The 17,996-nt window shown below is 39.9% G+C and overlaps 1 protein-coding gene across 1 annotated transcript; it reads left to right on the plus strand.

The window, feature by feature from the left end:
• Positions 1 to 968: 968 nt before the first annotated feature.
• Positions 969 to 8,872, plus strand: pdia8 (protein disulfide isomerase family A, member 8). The gene is made up of 13 exons (XM_042435851.1): positions 969 to 1,349; positions 1,665 to 1,743; positions 2,050 to 2,167; positions 2,293 to 2,400; positions 3,005 to 3,134; positions 3,794 to 3,907; positions 4,420 to 4,545; positions 5,169 to 5,351; positions 6,813 to 6,921; positions 7,059 to 7,187; positions 7,466 to 7,545; positions 7,624 to 7,681; positions 7,885 to 8,872. The coding sequence occupies exons 1-13, from the start codon at positions 1,186 to 1,188 to the stop codon at positions 7,972 to 7,974; spliced, it is 1,488 nt and encodes a 495-aa protein (XP_042291785.1). The 5' UTR covers positions 969 to 1,185; the 3' UTR covers positions 7,975 to 8,872.
• Positions 8,873 to 17,996: the final 9,124 nt, after the last annotated feature.

Raw genomic sequence — 17,996 nt, forward strand, 5'->3', positions numbered from 1 at the left:
AAAAAAAAAGATGATTAAAACGATATCGTTTCAACCCAAACACATCCCACCTAATGAAAACACTATTAAAATAATCTCCATTGTCTTTTCAGTCAAATAAATTTTCATCCAGCATGCAAACACTGACTTTCTTTCCTTCAATCTGTTGTCCTGCACCTGGATATAGGACAGGATGTGCACACAGTTACCTTTCTATCAAATAAATAAAACATATGTAATATAAAGATATCACATGGACAAAACAACTAAGGAATGATTTAATTTGTTCAACAGGTGTGTTGAAGCACCTCACAAACACATTTTGAAAGAGCTTCAACTACAAAAGCAGTGTTATCAAACCAGCATCAGATTAAGACAATATTCTTTATATTCAATCCCACAATTTAATCCCACCTAAACAGACATTCCTGTACCAAATATTACTGCACCACAATCTTGAAATTAAGCTCCTAAAATGAGAAAGAGTGAATAAAAATCTGCAGCCAAAGGTAAAATGTTCTCATTGACAGCTTCACAAAGTGTACAGATTAAACATTTTCACTCGGTTTTCACACTAAATGTATTTATTATTATTTTCACTAAACGTGTTTATTTTAGTTTTTTTAAATCAGGTTTAAAATCCAGCTCGATATTGAAAAATAGTTTGAGTTTAAACTAATAATATAGCTTATAAATCAAACTAACAGCTAATAAAATGCATTATATTCAGGCTGCGTGATTGACAGTTCATTGGACCAATGAGATGGTTACATCACATCGCCTCTAACCGCTCTGGACCAATCAGAGTGCCGCTTTCCGGTATTTTCTCTTTATGTCCCACCTTTCAGTTGACAGCTGTGACGTCAAGTTATCTGCAGTTAGACTGGAAAGTACAGGAAATAGAGCTATCTAGCCTTCAGAATAAAAGCAGAAGGTATCAGCAGATGGTTATATGGTGTGTCAGGTGTGTGTGAGGGGCTAAATGCCAAGAATATTAGATTTTTTAATAATCTATATGTGTTTTGACAGTTTGATCATTTTATACTGAACATTTGTTACGCGTGAAGCTTTTATTGTGGAGGTTATGCCTGGAAACGTGTGTATATGCGCGTGCGCTTAACCTGAGCGGAGTGAGGGGTCTTTGCGCTGCTGCTCCGCTTTATATTTCTTATTTTTAGGTCTAAAATTGTTCATCTTCTCTCCATCATGGCGGCCGCTGTCCGCCTCTTTCCTGCCGTCACGTTGGCGCTGTTGTCTGTTTTTCCCGCCGCGGTGTCCTTGCGCAAAGACGTGCTCGAGCTCGGGGACGCGGACTTCGACTACCTGGCAACGGAGCACGAGACCATGCTGGTGAAATTCTACGCTCCATGGTAACGGAGCGGAGACGTTAGCGTTAGCTTAGCATAGCTTTTTAATATGTTTTTGTTGTGAAGCAGCTAATGGCGGAAAGATAACCTGTTTAAACATGTCCTCCTTCTTCTCCCTCCATCATTTCTTCCTCATCCTTCTCCTCTTTTCATCCTTGTCTCTTTATAATTCTGTCTATTAAATCTTCATTTCCCTCTTTACCAACTCCTTACATCCTCCTCATCCTCCCTTACCTCCTCATCCTCCTCTTCCTCACCTTCCTCCTCATCCTGCTCATCCTCACCTTCCTCCTCATCCTCCTCTTCCTCACCTCTCAGGTGTGGTCACTGTAAGAAATTAGCTCCAGAGTTCGAGAAAGCAGCAACCAGACTGAAGGGAAGCGTCCAGTTAGCAAAGGTAACATCATATTATTATTATTATTATTATTATTATTATTATTATTATTATTATTATTATTATTATTATACATTTCATTTAAGTCTAATTGTGTTTATTTATAATTATTTGTTAACTCATTATTCGTTTTTAATGAGTGTTTATGACATTTATTCTCTGTAGACATCACTGTCATCAGCTTTACTTTCTTTTATAGAAGTCTTTGAACTAAGTGTGTTCACATGGTAAAGGTCTGAAAGTGTTGAGCTGCTTCACCTGCAAACACACCTGTGTGTCTCACCTGTGTGTCTCACCTGTGTGTCTCAGGTGGACTGTACAGCTCACTCAGAGACGTGTGCTCGTTTCGGGGTGTCTGGTTATCCGACTCTGAAGATCTTCAGGAATGGAAGAGACTCTGCCCCCTACGACGGCCCTCGCTCCGCAGGTAAAAAAAAACAAACAAAAAACAAACAAACAAAAGAATAAAGTCAAAGGTTTTATATTTAAATCTGTGTGTGTGTGTGTGTGTGTGTGTGTGTGTGTGTGTGTGTGTGTGTATATGTGTGTTAGATGGGATCTATCACCACATGAAGAAGCAGACTGGTCCAGATTCAGTTCACCTGAAAACTGATGAAGACCTACAGACCTTCATCCAACACTATGATGCCAGCATAGTTGGTACATTTATTTATGTGACATTATTCTTCTCACGTTATGTTCTGTCACAACATTTAACATGATGTTACACTACGTTACATTAGATTAATGTTTATATACGTTAGAACTAGACAGATAAATTAGTTGAAATATATCTGATCAGTAACAAGAATCTGCAGTAATGTCAAATGTCATGTTTAGAAGAGTTTGTCCACCAGAGAGCACTGAGTTTATTTACACTGTAAAGTGTCCTCAAATGTCTTGATTTGTCCACAACTCAAAGATATTCAGTTTACTGTCATAGAGACTAAAGAAACCAGAAAATATTCACATTTAAAAAGCTGAAATCAGAGAATTTGGACTTTTTTTTCAAAATGGCTCCATAGAATTAATTGATTATCACATCTATTATCATTACTTGTTGCAGCTCTAATACTGTGTTACGTTACATTGTGGGACTTATCACGATACATGATTTTAGTTCATGTTACGGGATGTGACTTTGCACTGCGTTTTTAATACTTTGTTATGTGATGTGACCTGATGTCACTCTACATTATGTCACCTGGCATGATGTGACTCCTGTATGTGTGTGTGTATGTGTGTGTGTGTGTGTGTGTCTCAGGTGTGTTCTCAGGTGCAGACAGCTCTCGTCTGTCAGAGTTTCTGAAAGCTGCAGGTTTGCTGAGAGAACAGTTCAGATTCGCACACACTACTGATCTGAAGCTGGGAGAGCAGCACGGAGTTAACTCAGAGTGAGTTTACACACACACACACACATATACAGAGGTAGTTTGTAAAAGCGTTATTTCTCTGACCAGTATTGTGAGATTAATTTGAGTATTTTGTATGAATCAGTCTGCAGGTCTGTACAGGTGCTGTGGACACGATCAGGCTGATCAAACTGATCAAACTGTCTTTATTTATTTATTAACCAACCTGTAGTTATAGCTGGTAGGTTGGCTGAGCGCATGTGCTCTTTTACAGCAACAGCTTTGTTTACAGTTAATGAAATCACAAGCAAAGTTACACATTAATAAAACAGAAATGAGACACAGTACTATACAGAACGATTACTGAGACGGTTTGTGAAGTTACAGAGACGTAGACGTGTTGATGTTTTTAGGTGACTGCAGATTATGACGGGAAGCAGTCAGTTGACGCCTGCTGAGTTTGTTTCTCCAGGATTTCAATTCTAAACTAACTAGACAGAAAAGAGTCAACTTCAGTTTATCTACAGAAAAACACTTGAGCTCATATTGAGTGAGATGTTACACTATAGATGAACTTTACATCACTGTGATAAAAAGTGTACAAGTAACTTTTAAAGAACTAAATCGAAATCTGTTTGTGTTTTTGTGTGTGTGTGTGTGTGTGTGTGTGTGTGTGTGTGTGTGTGTGTGTGTGTTCTCAGGTGCGTGTTGTTGTTCAGACCTCCCAGACTGGCCAACAAGTTTGAGGACAGCGTTGTTGTCTTCAAAGATTATCTGACCATCGGATCTCTGAGACGCTTCATCAGAGATCACATGTAAGACTGATGCTCTGTGTGTGTGTGTGTGTGTGTGTGTGTGTGTGTGTGTGTGTGTGTGTGTGTGTGTGTTCACAGTATCTCAGCTCTCAGTCTGCTTCACATGAACCGGGTCATACATCGTGTGTCTGTCAGCCTCGTATTGTATGAATCTTCAGACAGTCTCTCCTGAGGTCAGTCATGATGTTTCTCTGTTGTTCTCATGAAAAGTGACACAAATAGTTTGTGTGAAGAAAGAAAAAAGACAGAAGTTCAAACCCCGCCCACTGTCACACCTGTACTCACCTGACCAATCACAGTGAAGAGTGGGTGTGATGTCAGATCATCTGATTCAGAGATTTAAATACATTTGAGAGATCTGACAAGAAGCAAACTGAGAGCTGAAATCTCTCCAGACACCAGAAAAGAGCCTGTATAGAGCAGCACCTGGTGGACATCAAGGGAACTGCAGCCTCAGTCTGACTCTACCTGTCTCTGTCTACCTGTCTGTGTCTCTACCTGTCTACCTGTAGTTACGGTCTGTGTCCTCACTTGACTCTGGAGAACAGAGATCGTCTGAGAGTTCGTGACCTGCTGACAGCGTTCTACGACCTTGACTACCATCACAACATTCAAGGGTCCAACTACTGGAGGAACAGGTAACATACACACAGGTAACATACACACAGGTCAACACACAGGTAACACACAGGTAACACACAGGTAACATACACACAGGTCAACACACAGGTAACATACACACAGGTTAACACATAGGTAACACACAGGTAACATACACACAGGTCAACACATAGGTAACATACATACTGGTTAACACACAGGTAACATACACACAGGTAACATACACACAGGTCAACACATAGGTAACATACATACTGGTTAACACACAGGTAACACACACACAGGTTAACACACAGGTAACATACACACAGGTTAACACACAGGTAACATACACACAGGTCAACACATAGGTAACATACATACTGGTTAACACACAGGTAACACACACACAGGTTAACACACAGGTAACATACACACAGGTTAACACACAGGTAACATACACACAGGTCAACACATAGGTAACATACATACTGGTTAACACACAGGTAACACACACACAGGTTAACACACAGGTAACATACACACAGGTTAACACAGGGTCCAATTACTGGAAGAAGAGGCAACACACTTTTCACTTATAATCCCACCTGTTACCTTAGGACAGGTGTTGTTAAGCCCTGCCCTTGTGTCTTGTTGCCAGGGTGATGAAGGTGGCGTCTAAATACAGTGGGCGGGGCCTAACCTTCTCAGTAGCCAATAAGAAGGACTTCCTGTCTGAGCTGGAGGATGACTTCGGTTTGGGGACATCAGATGGAGGAGAACTACCGTTCATCACCATCCGGACCCGCCTAGGCCACAAGTACACCATGAGAGAGGAGTTCACGTACGTATCTGAGCTGAACCAGGCTGAACCAGGCCAAACCAGGCTAACATAATATAACATGAGAGAGGAGTTCACGTACTTATCTGAGCTCAACCAGGCTAAACCAGGCCAATCCAGGCTAACATAATATAACATGAGAGAGGAGTTCACATACTTATCTGAGCTGAACCAGGCTGAACCAGGCCAAACCAGGCTAACATAATATAGGCTAACATGAGAGAGGAGTTCACGTACGTATCTGAACTAAACTAAGCCAAACCAGGCTAAACTAATACACTATTGGCCCATGTCAGTTGGCACTGCCGTGCTGAGTCAAACTATGCTGTGTTGATTTGCATTTCCATCACCATTTTAAATGCATGGAGTCGCTCCCAAGATGGACCATCTCTGAAGTCGGATCAAAGCTCACCCAACCTGCCTCCAAGCAGGTTGCAGTGACGTTAGATGGGCTTCATCATCAGTCCCTGACAATATCTATTGCCATTCTCTTCAAAAGTCAAATGGTAGCTCCCTCCTCTAGGTCCATTTCGTCATCCCGTCTCCGCTTTTCAAGCTGTAAGTGTTAGATGCCAAGCAAAATTGTAACAGCAGTCTGAAAATTCATGATGACAAGTAGCTGGCTACCAACAGCTGTTGCACAGTGCAATTGAAAACCACACAAAAGAGGAAACTACTTCAAAACATCATCAACACTAAGGCATCATCAGATAAAAACACACCTTCAAGCAAGCATCCCTGCTGTAATGGAGATGCAAATCTCTGCCGTGTGAGGCAGATGAGCTAAGCCAAGCCAGCACCCAGGTTATCTGTATTAGCCAACCAGGCTAATACACCATGGGATTCGTTCATGTACATATCTTAGCCAAACCAGGCTAAAATCAGACACCAGTCTTCCTCTATGAAAAAGAGGAGCTAATGAGAGTTGAGCTCAACCAGGATATGTTAAGAGCACCATCTTCCCTCCCATACACCTGTGGTATCTGAACGAGAATTTCCCGCCAAATGTCAAACAGACGATGCTCCAGAGACCTGTGAGTCTCGTTCATCAAACAGAAAACAAAAGCAGTTATCTGATCTTCCCGCCGTTTCCTGTCGATCACAACCAGTTATGCAAAACCAAACAACAGTTTCTTCCAACAAAACATTAAAAATTCTCCTGTAGAGTTCCTCTTTCTGCACAAACTTACCTGGAAAATATACCGAAAGCAGGATGCCAGCATAGGTATTATCAGTTCTCCCCCAATTTCATTTCTGGAGGAGAAAAGTCTGCAAAAATTGGTGTCACATTCTCATGTTTTCATGATTTAATTTGTGTCATGCAACATCCAGCACTGGGCGGCTAGTTAACATTTTTAGTAATTCTGCTCATTCTTGCAATTCGTCCTGTTTCCAGACAGACATTGATCAGGCAGACATTCAGATCCTCTCACCTCACCTCTGCTGCTTCTGTCTGTGTTACAGGAGGGACGGTCAGTCCTTGCAGAGGTTTCTGGACGATTACTTTGCAGGTAGACTGAAGCGTTTCATCAAATCAGAGCCTGTACCTGAGAGGAACACAGCAGCTGTGAAGGTGAGACTGAATCACAGTTCCTCGCCTTTTGCTCTTTAAAGTATTTTTGGGGCATTTTCTGCCTTTTATAGGTGAAGTGTGGTAGAGAAGGTTAGAGTTGTTGTGTGTGTGTGTGTGTGTGTGTATGTGCGCTGCAGGTGGTGGTGGCTGAGTCGTTCGATGACATTGTCAACGATCCAGATAAAGACGTCCTGATCCAGTTTTACTCTCCGTCCTGTCCTCATTGCAAGAAACTGGAGCCGGTCTACAGAGAGCTGGCTGACACGGTACACCTCATCTTCATCATCGTCAATATTATTATTATTACTACTATTGTTATTATCAATTATCCGCATCTTCATAATAATAATGATTATTAGTATCACAATAATGGCTCTGGTGTGTCTGTAGAATTTGAAACAGCAGATAGAATCACTATAGAAGAAAGAACTCCACAGTTCACCTGCTCATGTTTGAGAATGTTTTAAAAAGTCTTAAATTTCATTTGGTGACAACTTAGTAACTGCTGCTGATATACTGACCTGTCTGTCTGTCTGTATCTCAGCTGTACACGGATCCAAACATCGTCATCGCTAAGATGAACGCTGTTGATAACGATATCCCGACTGGCTACGATGTCCAAGGGTGAGAGAAAGAGACAGCAGAGCAGGACACATGCTGACCAGAGTTTAGTTGCTGTTTCACCTTTCTGTCTCTCTTCAGGTATCCGACCATCTACTTTGCTCCAGTGGGTAAAAAGAGCGAGCCGATACGATACAAGGTAACACACACAGCAGCTGAGTATTAAAGAAAAGATGATGCGTGTTTGCCAGATGAATCTCTTGACATGCGATTTTAGAAAATGTCAATAAGGGGCCCTTGAGTAGCTGTACATCAATGCTCTCAGGGACTAGTAGTTAACTTCAGTGTGTGACCTCTGACCCTTTGTGGTCACATGTCTAATAGTCACATGATGTGTTGCAGGGTGGTCGGGAGCTCAAAGACTTCCTTCGGTTTCTGAAGCGGGAGGTGGGACACAGTCTGTTGCTTGGCGGCTCGAAGGACGAACTCTGACACATCTCATCCACCAATCAGAGATAACTACAGGGACGCCAGCTGGTCTCCATGACAACCTGAGTCACAGACAGGAAGGGATGTGTAGACAGCTGCAGGACAAACTCTGATAAACTGAGTCTAATCAGCTTTCTCTATATGTCATGATGTCACACAGCGTGTCACCAGCCCGCCTGCTGTCATGTGACCGTCATCTGAAGATTTTGTTTGTTTTGTTTGGTCAAAGGCATTCTGTATACAATGCATTTAATCCGCTTCATGTGACATTTGAAGCTTTTTATTTCACATAGTTTCAAATCTGATTTAGTTCAAACTGTTAGACGCCTCCAACTCCTTTGAGTCATAACTCAGTCAGATCTGAACACAGAGACATGAGACACATATTGATATCACTCAGTGTGACTTACACTTCCTGAGGATATCATTATCTCTGATGTCCATCACCAATAAACCTCCATAAATCCACTTAGAAATCAGAGAAAAAGGAGGCTGCAGAACCTGAGAATCAACACATTTTTAAGTTTTCTTCAGCATCAAAATGATTTGACAAGTAAAATATAGATTAAAAACTGGGCTCAAGTTGTAGCTCACAGCTATACTTCCTGTTTACATCCCCCAACGCATTATGGGAACTGTAGTTCCAAAACCGAGAGCATGATTATTCCCCAAAGCCCCCAAATAACAGGAGAGAAATCTATTACTGTAATTTGAACTTTTTTCAGTGTTTTTGTTCATTTGTGTTTCTCAAACACTGCAGGGAACATTTCAGAGTAACAGACAAAATAACGTCATTTTATAATCTGAAATTGTTGTTTATTAAGTAGAAATGTTTATTTCTGCCATGGAAACTGGTTTTATTTATATTTATTTCATGCACAAAATAATGTGACTTATTTATTTATTTCGTCATCTCTGTGATTTATATTTTGTGTTGTTCAAGCACAACCTTTTAGTATTTATTTATTTATTTATTTATGTATTTGAAGTTGAGCAGAGACTCTTTGTACATGTTGCTGATACAGAAATCTGTTCTGAGCCTTATAAACTGTCAGTTTGACTGAAGATGAGCTATAATGAAAGGATTTATTAAAACTCTATCAAACATTGTTTAACTCTTCTGATTCACTGATTTTCTGCCTTTTTTAGCTGCTAGTTTTGGTTTTATGGTACATTTTCTGTTTGGTTCAGTGTTTGAGCCTGGATGGACATCCAGCAGCTTAACAGAGCTCCGTGAAACAATAACACCAACCCTTAAATAATTCTTAGTAGCAGCTCATGGGACAAATCTGGCCCCACAGCAAACATATTTTGCACCCTGTTAAAAGTTTTGACTTTCATTGTTTACATCGAAACTAAACAAATCTACTGCAGATAACAAATAAATACAAGTCTCCTGTAAATTCCAATTATTGCAATATAGCCTAGTTATATCTAATCCTGTGAGGTGAGGCATTAAAACTAGGTCTAATTCTAATAAACTGACCAAAAATGAAAGTTTCATGTGTGAGTTCCACAACTTTAGCCTGTGCAACCAGAACAGATTTGTTCCTCACACAGATGTTTGGCAGTTGTAGAGAAATGTGTGATGGTGACATTTTCCCTCTCAGATACAATCCTTAACAGTGTCATAAATCTATTTTAAATTAATTAAAAGAAACAAACAAAAACATAAAGGCCTGCCTTTCCACTGCACCAGTTAACGGCCCCGCAATGAAAAATCCTGAAAAAACTGGCCCATGGTTGAACCTAATTGTTGATCTCTGGCTTAATATATCCCTGAAACACCAATACTATACTTAATATAAATGTATCTTTGGTGAAAATCAAAATGAAGCACTGCACACTGAGATGACTTTACTGTGACTTTACTAATTTACTAATCTGTGACTTTAATACTGGCTGTGCATGGGGAGTTCCCTTATTAATATATCTTTATAGATGTACAGCAAGTTTTCATAATAAATCCAATATACATCAAAAATATAACAATAAATGTAGCATTATTAATGTTACTTATATGCTTAATACATTAATAATATTTAGTTAAACTGTTTAAAAATATACTACCATTTCCTGTTTGAAATAATACATTTTATGTATTCATGTAGGTTCAACACTCTTGAATAACGTAGACAAGTTAGTCTCAGTAAGCACATTGAGATGAATGGCATTAATATTAAGAGGTTTAATAGTAAGACTATAAGAGAATTACTGAACAGGAAGTCTGCCCCAGCAGCTGTTCTTAAATGGGCCGCTCATCATGAGGCAAATTGGTACACAGCATGGGCAACACCACACCAATTATTTCTCACCAATAAAGTGGAAGAGGTCTCCTTCTCCATTAAGCATAAACACTAAGATGTCTCTTCCTTCCCTGTAAAGTCCATTCTCAGTGTTTGTGCACTGGAGGCTTCAAGTTTCCACATCACATTTGTGTCAGTTGCATACTGGACCACGATTGGTTCCAAACTAGTTGTGTCATAAATCCTGCAGGTATGTCCAGGTGTTAAACTGAGATTTAAGGTGAGCACAGAGAAACTTTGAAAACAAACTGCACAGAGAAAAAGAACATCAGTCACTGGTTTTATTCTGGACGGGGACATTTGAGTGTATTAAAACATGGCTGGATGCTGTGCATTGGATACTGACAGTAACAACAGAGTGAACTGAGACAAAACAGAAACATACAGAATTTAAATAAAAATGACACAAATGAATCCTTTTTTAATTGAGCCAGAGATTGATCTGCTTCACAGTGCAGAGTGTGTGATATGAAGTCTACATAGCAGAGACCCTACAGAGGACACAGAGACACTGAGGACCCAGGCTTGGACCTCAACCCAAACCCAAAACCAAACCCAGGATAAAGAGGCTGAGTGAATGTAGTGTTAAAGGTGTGGAGGTGGATCAGTGTGTCAGAGGAGACTCTGTAGACCCAGGATACAGAGGCTGAGTGAATGTGGTGTTGAAGGTGTGGGGGTGGATCAGTGTGTCAAAAGAGACTGTAGAAGGACAGAGTGCCAGCAGGACAGTCCACATATACTGCTACTCTGTTAGAGACAGAGGAGGAGGAAGATGGATGTTCCTCTGTTATTGTAATAGACATAGTAACTATTATCAGAGCACCCCAGACTCCAGGACTAATCATTTCCTCCAAACACACAGTCATCACCATCTCCTTTCCTTCTGATTCTTCTTACAGAAAACCAGAATCCATAATTTCTTAAAATGTTAATAGCTATTTCATTTAATTTTCACTCTGTGAATGATAGTAGACATAACTCAACAAACCAGAAGACAAAAGTTTGTACAAAAGGTTAACAGGTCTACATGAATCATTTCAAACATTTGTCATGAGTCTGAAAGTAAACACAGAAAGTAACAGCTTGTAGCAGTATTATGGCTTACTGTACATGGATATACTGTACATCTAGGGCAATGCATGTTAGTTTGTTTACATGTATGAAGCTGTGGTTAGCTTAGCGTGTGTTCATGCTAGAGAAGTAGACAAGATAAAATGGTTTGTGCCTGTAAGTTTCCTTTTCTACTAATTGCAAGAATGAAATGACAAGATCCATACTGAGCAGTATGAGCATCCCTCAAATAGTGCTTTAGGTTTTGTAAATGCATTTTACTGACCGAGTGGAGCTGAGTATTGAGTTGAGTTTCTGTGTTTACTTTGAGCCTGACTTAGAGACAAATATTTGAAATGATTCATGTAAAAATTATGTTTATTTGGAGAGCTGTAGGAGGTTGTGGAGAATTAACTTAATTTCTTTTCTCTTTTGTTTTAACTGTGTCACTTACATGACAAAACCTTTTTTGTACTCTATAGTGTTTTACTTCTTTTTACTGTCACCTTTTGTATAACCTCTTAATTTACGTTGCTGCTGAGAATTATTTGTTTGTAACAAGGTATAAAGTACCATAGGAAACAAGGCCAGAGGCCAGTCCTCTCTGCTCTCTCCATCTTCTGATGGAGTCAGAAACATTTGGAGCAACCTTTTGTACAAATGTTTCATCTTGTTCTTTTGCATAAATTTTGCTTCCTAAAGAAGAGAGTTTTTGAATAATTTCCTTGACTATGCTCAGCAGTTTGTCCTGATACACTCACACTTCTTCAGACCAGGTTTCAGTCTCTGCAGTCCAGCATGGTCCACCCTGGAGGAAAAGACAAAGGCACAATCAACTTCATACACTTTCACTCATATCCAACATTAAACAAGAAGCAGAGTTAATCAGTTAATCAGTGTCCACCTGTTCATACCTGAGAGTGTCCAGTCTCCAGTGTGGATCCTCCAGTCCAGCAGACAGCAGCCTCTCCCCTCAGTCTCATGGATGATTGTAGCTCAGATCCAGCTCTCTCAGAGCTCAGAGCTGAGGCTAGAGAAGCAAAGCCTTCCTCTGTGACCAGACAGCCTGTCAGACTAACACACACACACACACACACACACACACACACACACACACACACACACACACATCTGATTCTCAATCTCCAGACCTTAAAGTGTTTCCACTTTAACAGTTGTGTAATTAGAAGGCTAATTAACACAAACTAAACTTGTTGAGTGAACCTTTACAAACATCTGAATCCTGACCTGACAGTTTCCAGTGTACAGTATGGACTCTCCATCCCAGCACACAGCAGCTTCACTCCTGAATCCTGCAGATTGTTGTTACTTAGATCCTATGATGAAACATTGCTATGGCCATATGCTTTGGCCTTTGCAGTCACCAGATCTCTACCCAATTGAACACCTATAGGAGATTTTGGACTGACGTGTTAGACAGTGCTCTCACCACCATCATAAAAACATCAAATGAGGGAATATCTTTTTTCTTCAAAAAGATGGTGATCTGACCTGAGAGTTTCCAGTGTACAGTGTGGACTCTCCAGTCCAGTAGATAGCAGCTTCACCCCTGAGTCCTGCAGGTTGTTGTTACTCAGATCCAGCTCTCTCAGACTAGAGGACTGGGAGCTGAGAACTGAGGACAGAGCTGCACAGCTTCTCTCTGAGAGGTTACAGTCATTCAGTCTGAATAGTGAAATTATAAATGACATGATGAATGAATGATGAATGAAATGAAAGCAAATAAGCTTGTTTACTTTATAAGCACTGTAAGTATACTTTTACTACTTATACTTATATTACTTTTTCACAAAGTTAAGTTAATAAATTCACATGTGTATGTATATGTATGTATTTCATCATATGATTCATTAACCTACAGAGCTTTGTTTGAGGCTTTGACTACTGGTAGCAGCCTCAGAAGAGCCTCCTCTGAAGCAGAGTATTTCTTTAGGTCAAACATGTCCAGATCTTCTTCTGATGACAGTAAGATGAAGACCAGAGCTGACCACTGAGCAGGAGACACTTTATCTGTGGAGAGACTTCCTGAACTCAGTGTTGTACTGTTGGATCTCCTCCTCTAGAGAACGATCATTCAGTTCATTCAGACAGTGGAACAGATTGATGCTTCTCTCTGCTGACAGATTCTCATTGATCTTCTTCTTGATGTACTCGACTGTTTTCTTTTTGGTCTGTAAGCTACTTCCTGTCTGTGTTAGCAAGCCTTGTAGGAGAGTCTGATTGGTCTGCAGTGAAAGACCCAGGAGGAAGCGAAGGAACAAGTCCAGATGTCCATTTGGACTCTGTAAGACCTCATCCACAGCACTCTGGTAGAAACGTGTTGTTTTGCATCCGAACACTTCAAACCACCAGGATGTTGTTTGTTCTTCTGTCAGCAGATTGACTCCAGAGTTGATGAATGTCAGATGGACATGAAGAGCAGCCAGAAACTCTTGAATGCTCAGATGGATGAAGCAGAACACCTTGTCCTCATACAGTCCTCTCTCCTCTGTAAAGATCTGTGTGAACACTCCTGAGTACACTGAAGCTGCTCTGATATTGATGCCACACTCTGTCAGGTCTGATTCATAGAAGATCAGATTGCCTTTCTGCAGCTGCTGAAAAGCCAGTTTTCCCAGAGACTCAATCATCTTTCCGCTCTCTGGATTCCAGTGTGGATCTGTCTCAGCTCCTCCATCATACTTGACATTCTTCAGTTTGGACTGCACCACCAGGAAGTGGATGTACATCTCAGTCAGGGTCTTGGGCAACTTTCCTCCCTCTCTGCTTTTCAACACATCCTCCAGAACTGTAGCAGTGATCCAGCAGAAGACTGGGATGTGGCACATGATTTGGAGGCTTCGTGATGTCTTGATGTGGGAGATTTTAACACACAAACACTTTCAACAACCAAGTGGCTCATTTCTGCTTCTTGACCTGTCATTAAACTAACAGTGAGAGCAGAGAAGAGTCATTAAACACTGAAAACTGTTAGTTACAACCTTACCATATGGAGAAGAAACATCTGCGACATGTCGGTGAAGAAAACAAAAGTTAAATACTTGAAACACACTAACAGAGAGAGAGAGAGAGAGAGAAAGAGAGAGAGAGAGTGAGCAAGAGAGAGAGAGAGAGGGGGGGGGGGTGGATCCACCTCAGCCCAGCTCAGCAGGTTGCTGACCCCCGCTACTAAACACACTGATCAACCAATAATTACTTTATTATTCATGGTGTGCTCCTTCATGTAAATACAATACATTTTGTATGAGAATATTGTAGCCTAATCATAGCTTTCATTGTAGAGATGGCAGACATCATCTCATCATATGTGCATACTTAATTTTGTAAAAACAGTTGAAACATTGGACAAAATGTCTGTCTCCTGTGTGAATCTACAGCTCAGTGTGGACTCATGATGAATGTGTGAGGACAGTTTGTCACATGATCCTGACAGTGCTGAGAAGTCACACCACGAAACCATCAAATACAAGTCTGTCACATGACATTTCAGTATTTAACACATTTTACACCAGAGATGCCTAAACCAGCAACTGACTTTAAACTCTGTGTTTCAAAACATAAGTTATAGTTGATTAAGGAAACTGTGGTTTCTATTATATTTCCTCATTTGTCTCTGGGTCATACTAAACCTGAAACTAACTCAACTCACCCACATCCTGCTGCTACGTGATATTTTGATCTGTTTACAACCAAAAGGCTTCCTGTAACTCCTCTCTGACTCTCTGTCACTGATGTTGTGAACAAGTTATTCAAGTAGCCCATTAATAATATTTAAACAATACTTTACCATTATATTCTCATAACTGGACTAATAGAATATTATGTTTTTATATATGTATATATGTTTTTGCACAGCCTATAATTTGTGGGTTTTTGGACAGTTACACCACAGTGACATTTTTTAACTTTAGGCAAGAGACATTTATTTGTACAGCATATTTTGACAGCAAGGTAATTCAACGTACTTTACTTAAAACATAAAAGACATCTAGTCAAAATGTAAAAGAAACATATTATAAAAAGACATATAAATACAATTAAAAAGTATTTCATAGAAAATGAAAATAAGCTAAATTAGAGTAAGACAGATAATACAGGAGAATGAAAGTTACAGTGCAGTGCAAGATATGAATCAAAAAAAAAAAAAATCAGATTTGATTTAATAAAAGGCAGCGGCATACAGTAAAGTCTTCAGCCTTGATTTAAAAGAAGTGAGAGTTGCAGCAGACCTGCAGTTTTCTGGGAGTTTGTTCAGAAATGTGGAGCATAGAAACTGAAAGCTGCTTCTCCATGTTTAGTTTTGACTCAGGGGACAGAAAGCAGACCTGTTCCAGACCGCCTGAGAGGTCTGGATTCTTCATAAAGTAGCAGCAGATCAGAAATGTATTTTAAACCATTCAGTGCTTTATAAACCAACAGAAGTATTGTGAAATCAATTTTGGACAGACAGGAAGCCAGTGTAAAGATCTGAGAACTGGAGTGATGTGATCCACCCTCCTGGTTTTAGTGAGGACTCTGAATCAGCTGCAGCTGTCTGATCGAGCTGTAAAGACACTGTTACAGTAGTCGAGTCTATTGAAGATAAACACATGGACAAGTTTTTCCAAATCCTGGTAAGACATAAGTCCTTTAATTCTTGATATATTCTTAAGGTGACAGAAGGCTGACTTTGTAATTATCTTAATGTGGCTGTTGAAATTCACGTCTGCAAGTGACTGAATTTCAATAGCTGTAGACTAAAACTATTAATGATGTACATCGCCTAGTTAAGCTAATTTAGAAAAAAAAAGAAAATATTTGAAAGTATTATTTAATTCAATTAACTTCAAATGTATTTTTATAACATCTCATACAAAACAGTGCTGTAGGAGAATGACAGTAACGGGTATCGGGAACAAGTCCCCACTATTTGAATAATGCCGATGATCCTGAGGATGACTTTGGGAAGGAGTTCTGAGTATGGTGAGAAGATGGACACAGGTATTAAAGGGAAAGGTGTCGGAGTGGAAAGGAGCCCGACAGGGGGGATTTGGACTTGATACCTGTTGATGGACTCAATGGACTGAATTATGTACCTTTAAGTCACAGTGTTGTCACCAATATCCTGAAACTAATGGTGTAATCAATTGTTACTGACATACACACTGTTATACACATACATATATACATGCAAACATATAACCACATACAGTCACAGCATATATTCTTGTGTAAGCACCGGTTGTAAGAATTACTGTACCATTACAGTATAAATTGTTTTATCATATCCATTTAATTTCATTAACCACTGTTTGAGATATTATGAGAATGTGTTGCGTTGATGATTCATGGTTCAGGGTGTGACTTGAGAAGTTGGCCACCGGTGGGGAAGGGGCCATGGGAGAATTTTTCCCTTTGAAAGGTTTTTCGCTCCCATACATCTCTGAGGTTGTGAGCTGTCTCATGCACTCATTATCACAGTAATGTTATACTCATGCGAATATCCTGAATACCATATCATTTTACTGTATCAGTTCTGCAATGTCTTATGTCATCCATCACTCATATTGAACACATATAGTCTAAATCACTATAGTGATTTCAGGGGGGATATGTAGGAGAATGACAGAGCCAGGCAACCATGACCTGGAATGAGTGCCAGGTCGCGGTAACCTGTACCGATGCCGAACATGTCAGTCCACTGAACCAAAACAGGAGACATCTGGAGATATTGGGAAAGAGGCAGAATACCACACACACATAGTACAGAGATGCCCACTCAAATTTGGTTAAAGTCCAAAATTAAGTGAAACTGAGAAATGTCCCACCATTCTTCTTTAGAATTTGAGGGTGCCAAAGAGTCAAAACAAGATGAGACTTGTCACGCAACACGAACACATACACACACATAGCCTGTCTTCAGTATAAAAAGGCATGTCACGTTCTGTAATGTTGGAATTTTGTCTGTCTACATTGTTGGTGAGAGCCATTGTGAAATAAAAGAGATTCCCCATCTGACACCTGTGTCTCGACCATCTGATTCCTCTGTTGTCCGCCTCTTTCTGCCACAACAGTACAAAGTGCTTTTCAGAAAAACAAAATAAAACAGCAAAAATGTGCAAATAAACAGAAACATCCATGCATACATAGAAAACACACATATAAAAACACATATACATACATACACACATACAAACATACTGTATAAATATGGTGTGTTAATTTAAGAAAATATTCGAGTGAAAAGGAAGGTCTTTAGTTTGGTTTTGAAAGAACACAGTGTTGGAGCAGGTCAAGTTCAGCAGGCAAACTATTCTATTCTTTAGGTGCATTAATACTGAATGTCATCTCACCAGACTTTGAAAGTGCTCTCGGCACACGAAGGAGATTTCCAACTTGTGATCTCAGAGATCTGCTGAGGTTATAAACTGACAGCATGTCTGAGATGTACTGTGAAGCCAGACCAGCAAGTGCTTTGTAAACCAAAAGGAGGATTTTGAATTGTATTCTGAAAACAACAGATAGCCAGTGAAGGTTCAGGAAGACTGGAGTTATATGCTCTGATCTTTTTGTCCTGGTTGGAACCTGTGCAGCTGAGTTCTGGATAAATTGTAATCTAAGGATTGTTTTGTTTGGAAGACCCATAAACTGATAACTGAAATAAACCAG

This window comes from Thunnus maccoyii, chromosome 15, assembly GCF_910596095.1.
Source record: "Thunnus maccoyii chromosome 15, fThuMac1.1, whole genome shotgun sequence".
NCBI lineage: Eukaryota > Metazoa > Chordata > Actinopteri > Scombriformes > Scombridae > Thunnus > Thunnus maccoyii.

Coding starts and splice junctions, on each gene's coding strand:
- pdia8 (XM_042435851.1), top strand. CDS start 1,186: ATGGCGGCCGCTGTCCGCCTCTTTCCTGCCGTCACGTTGGCGCTGTTG. Junction 7,188..7,465: donor ACAGAGAGCTGGCTGACACG/GTACACCTCATC, acceptor TCTGTATCTCAG/CTGTACACGGATCCAAACAT. Junction 7,546..7,623: donor ACTGGCTACGATGTCCAAGG/GTGAGAGAAAGA, acceptor GTCTCTCTTCAG/GTATCCGACCATCTACTTTG.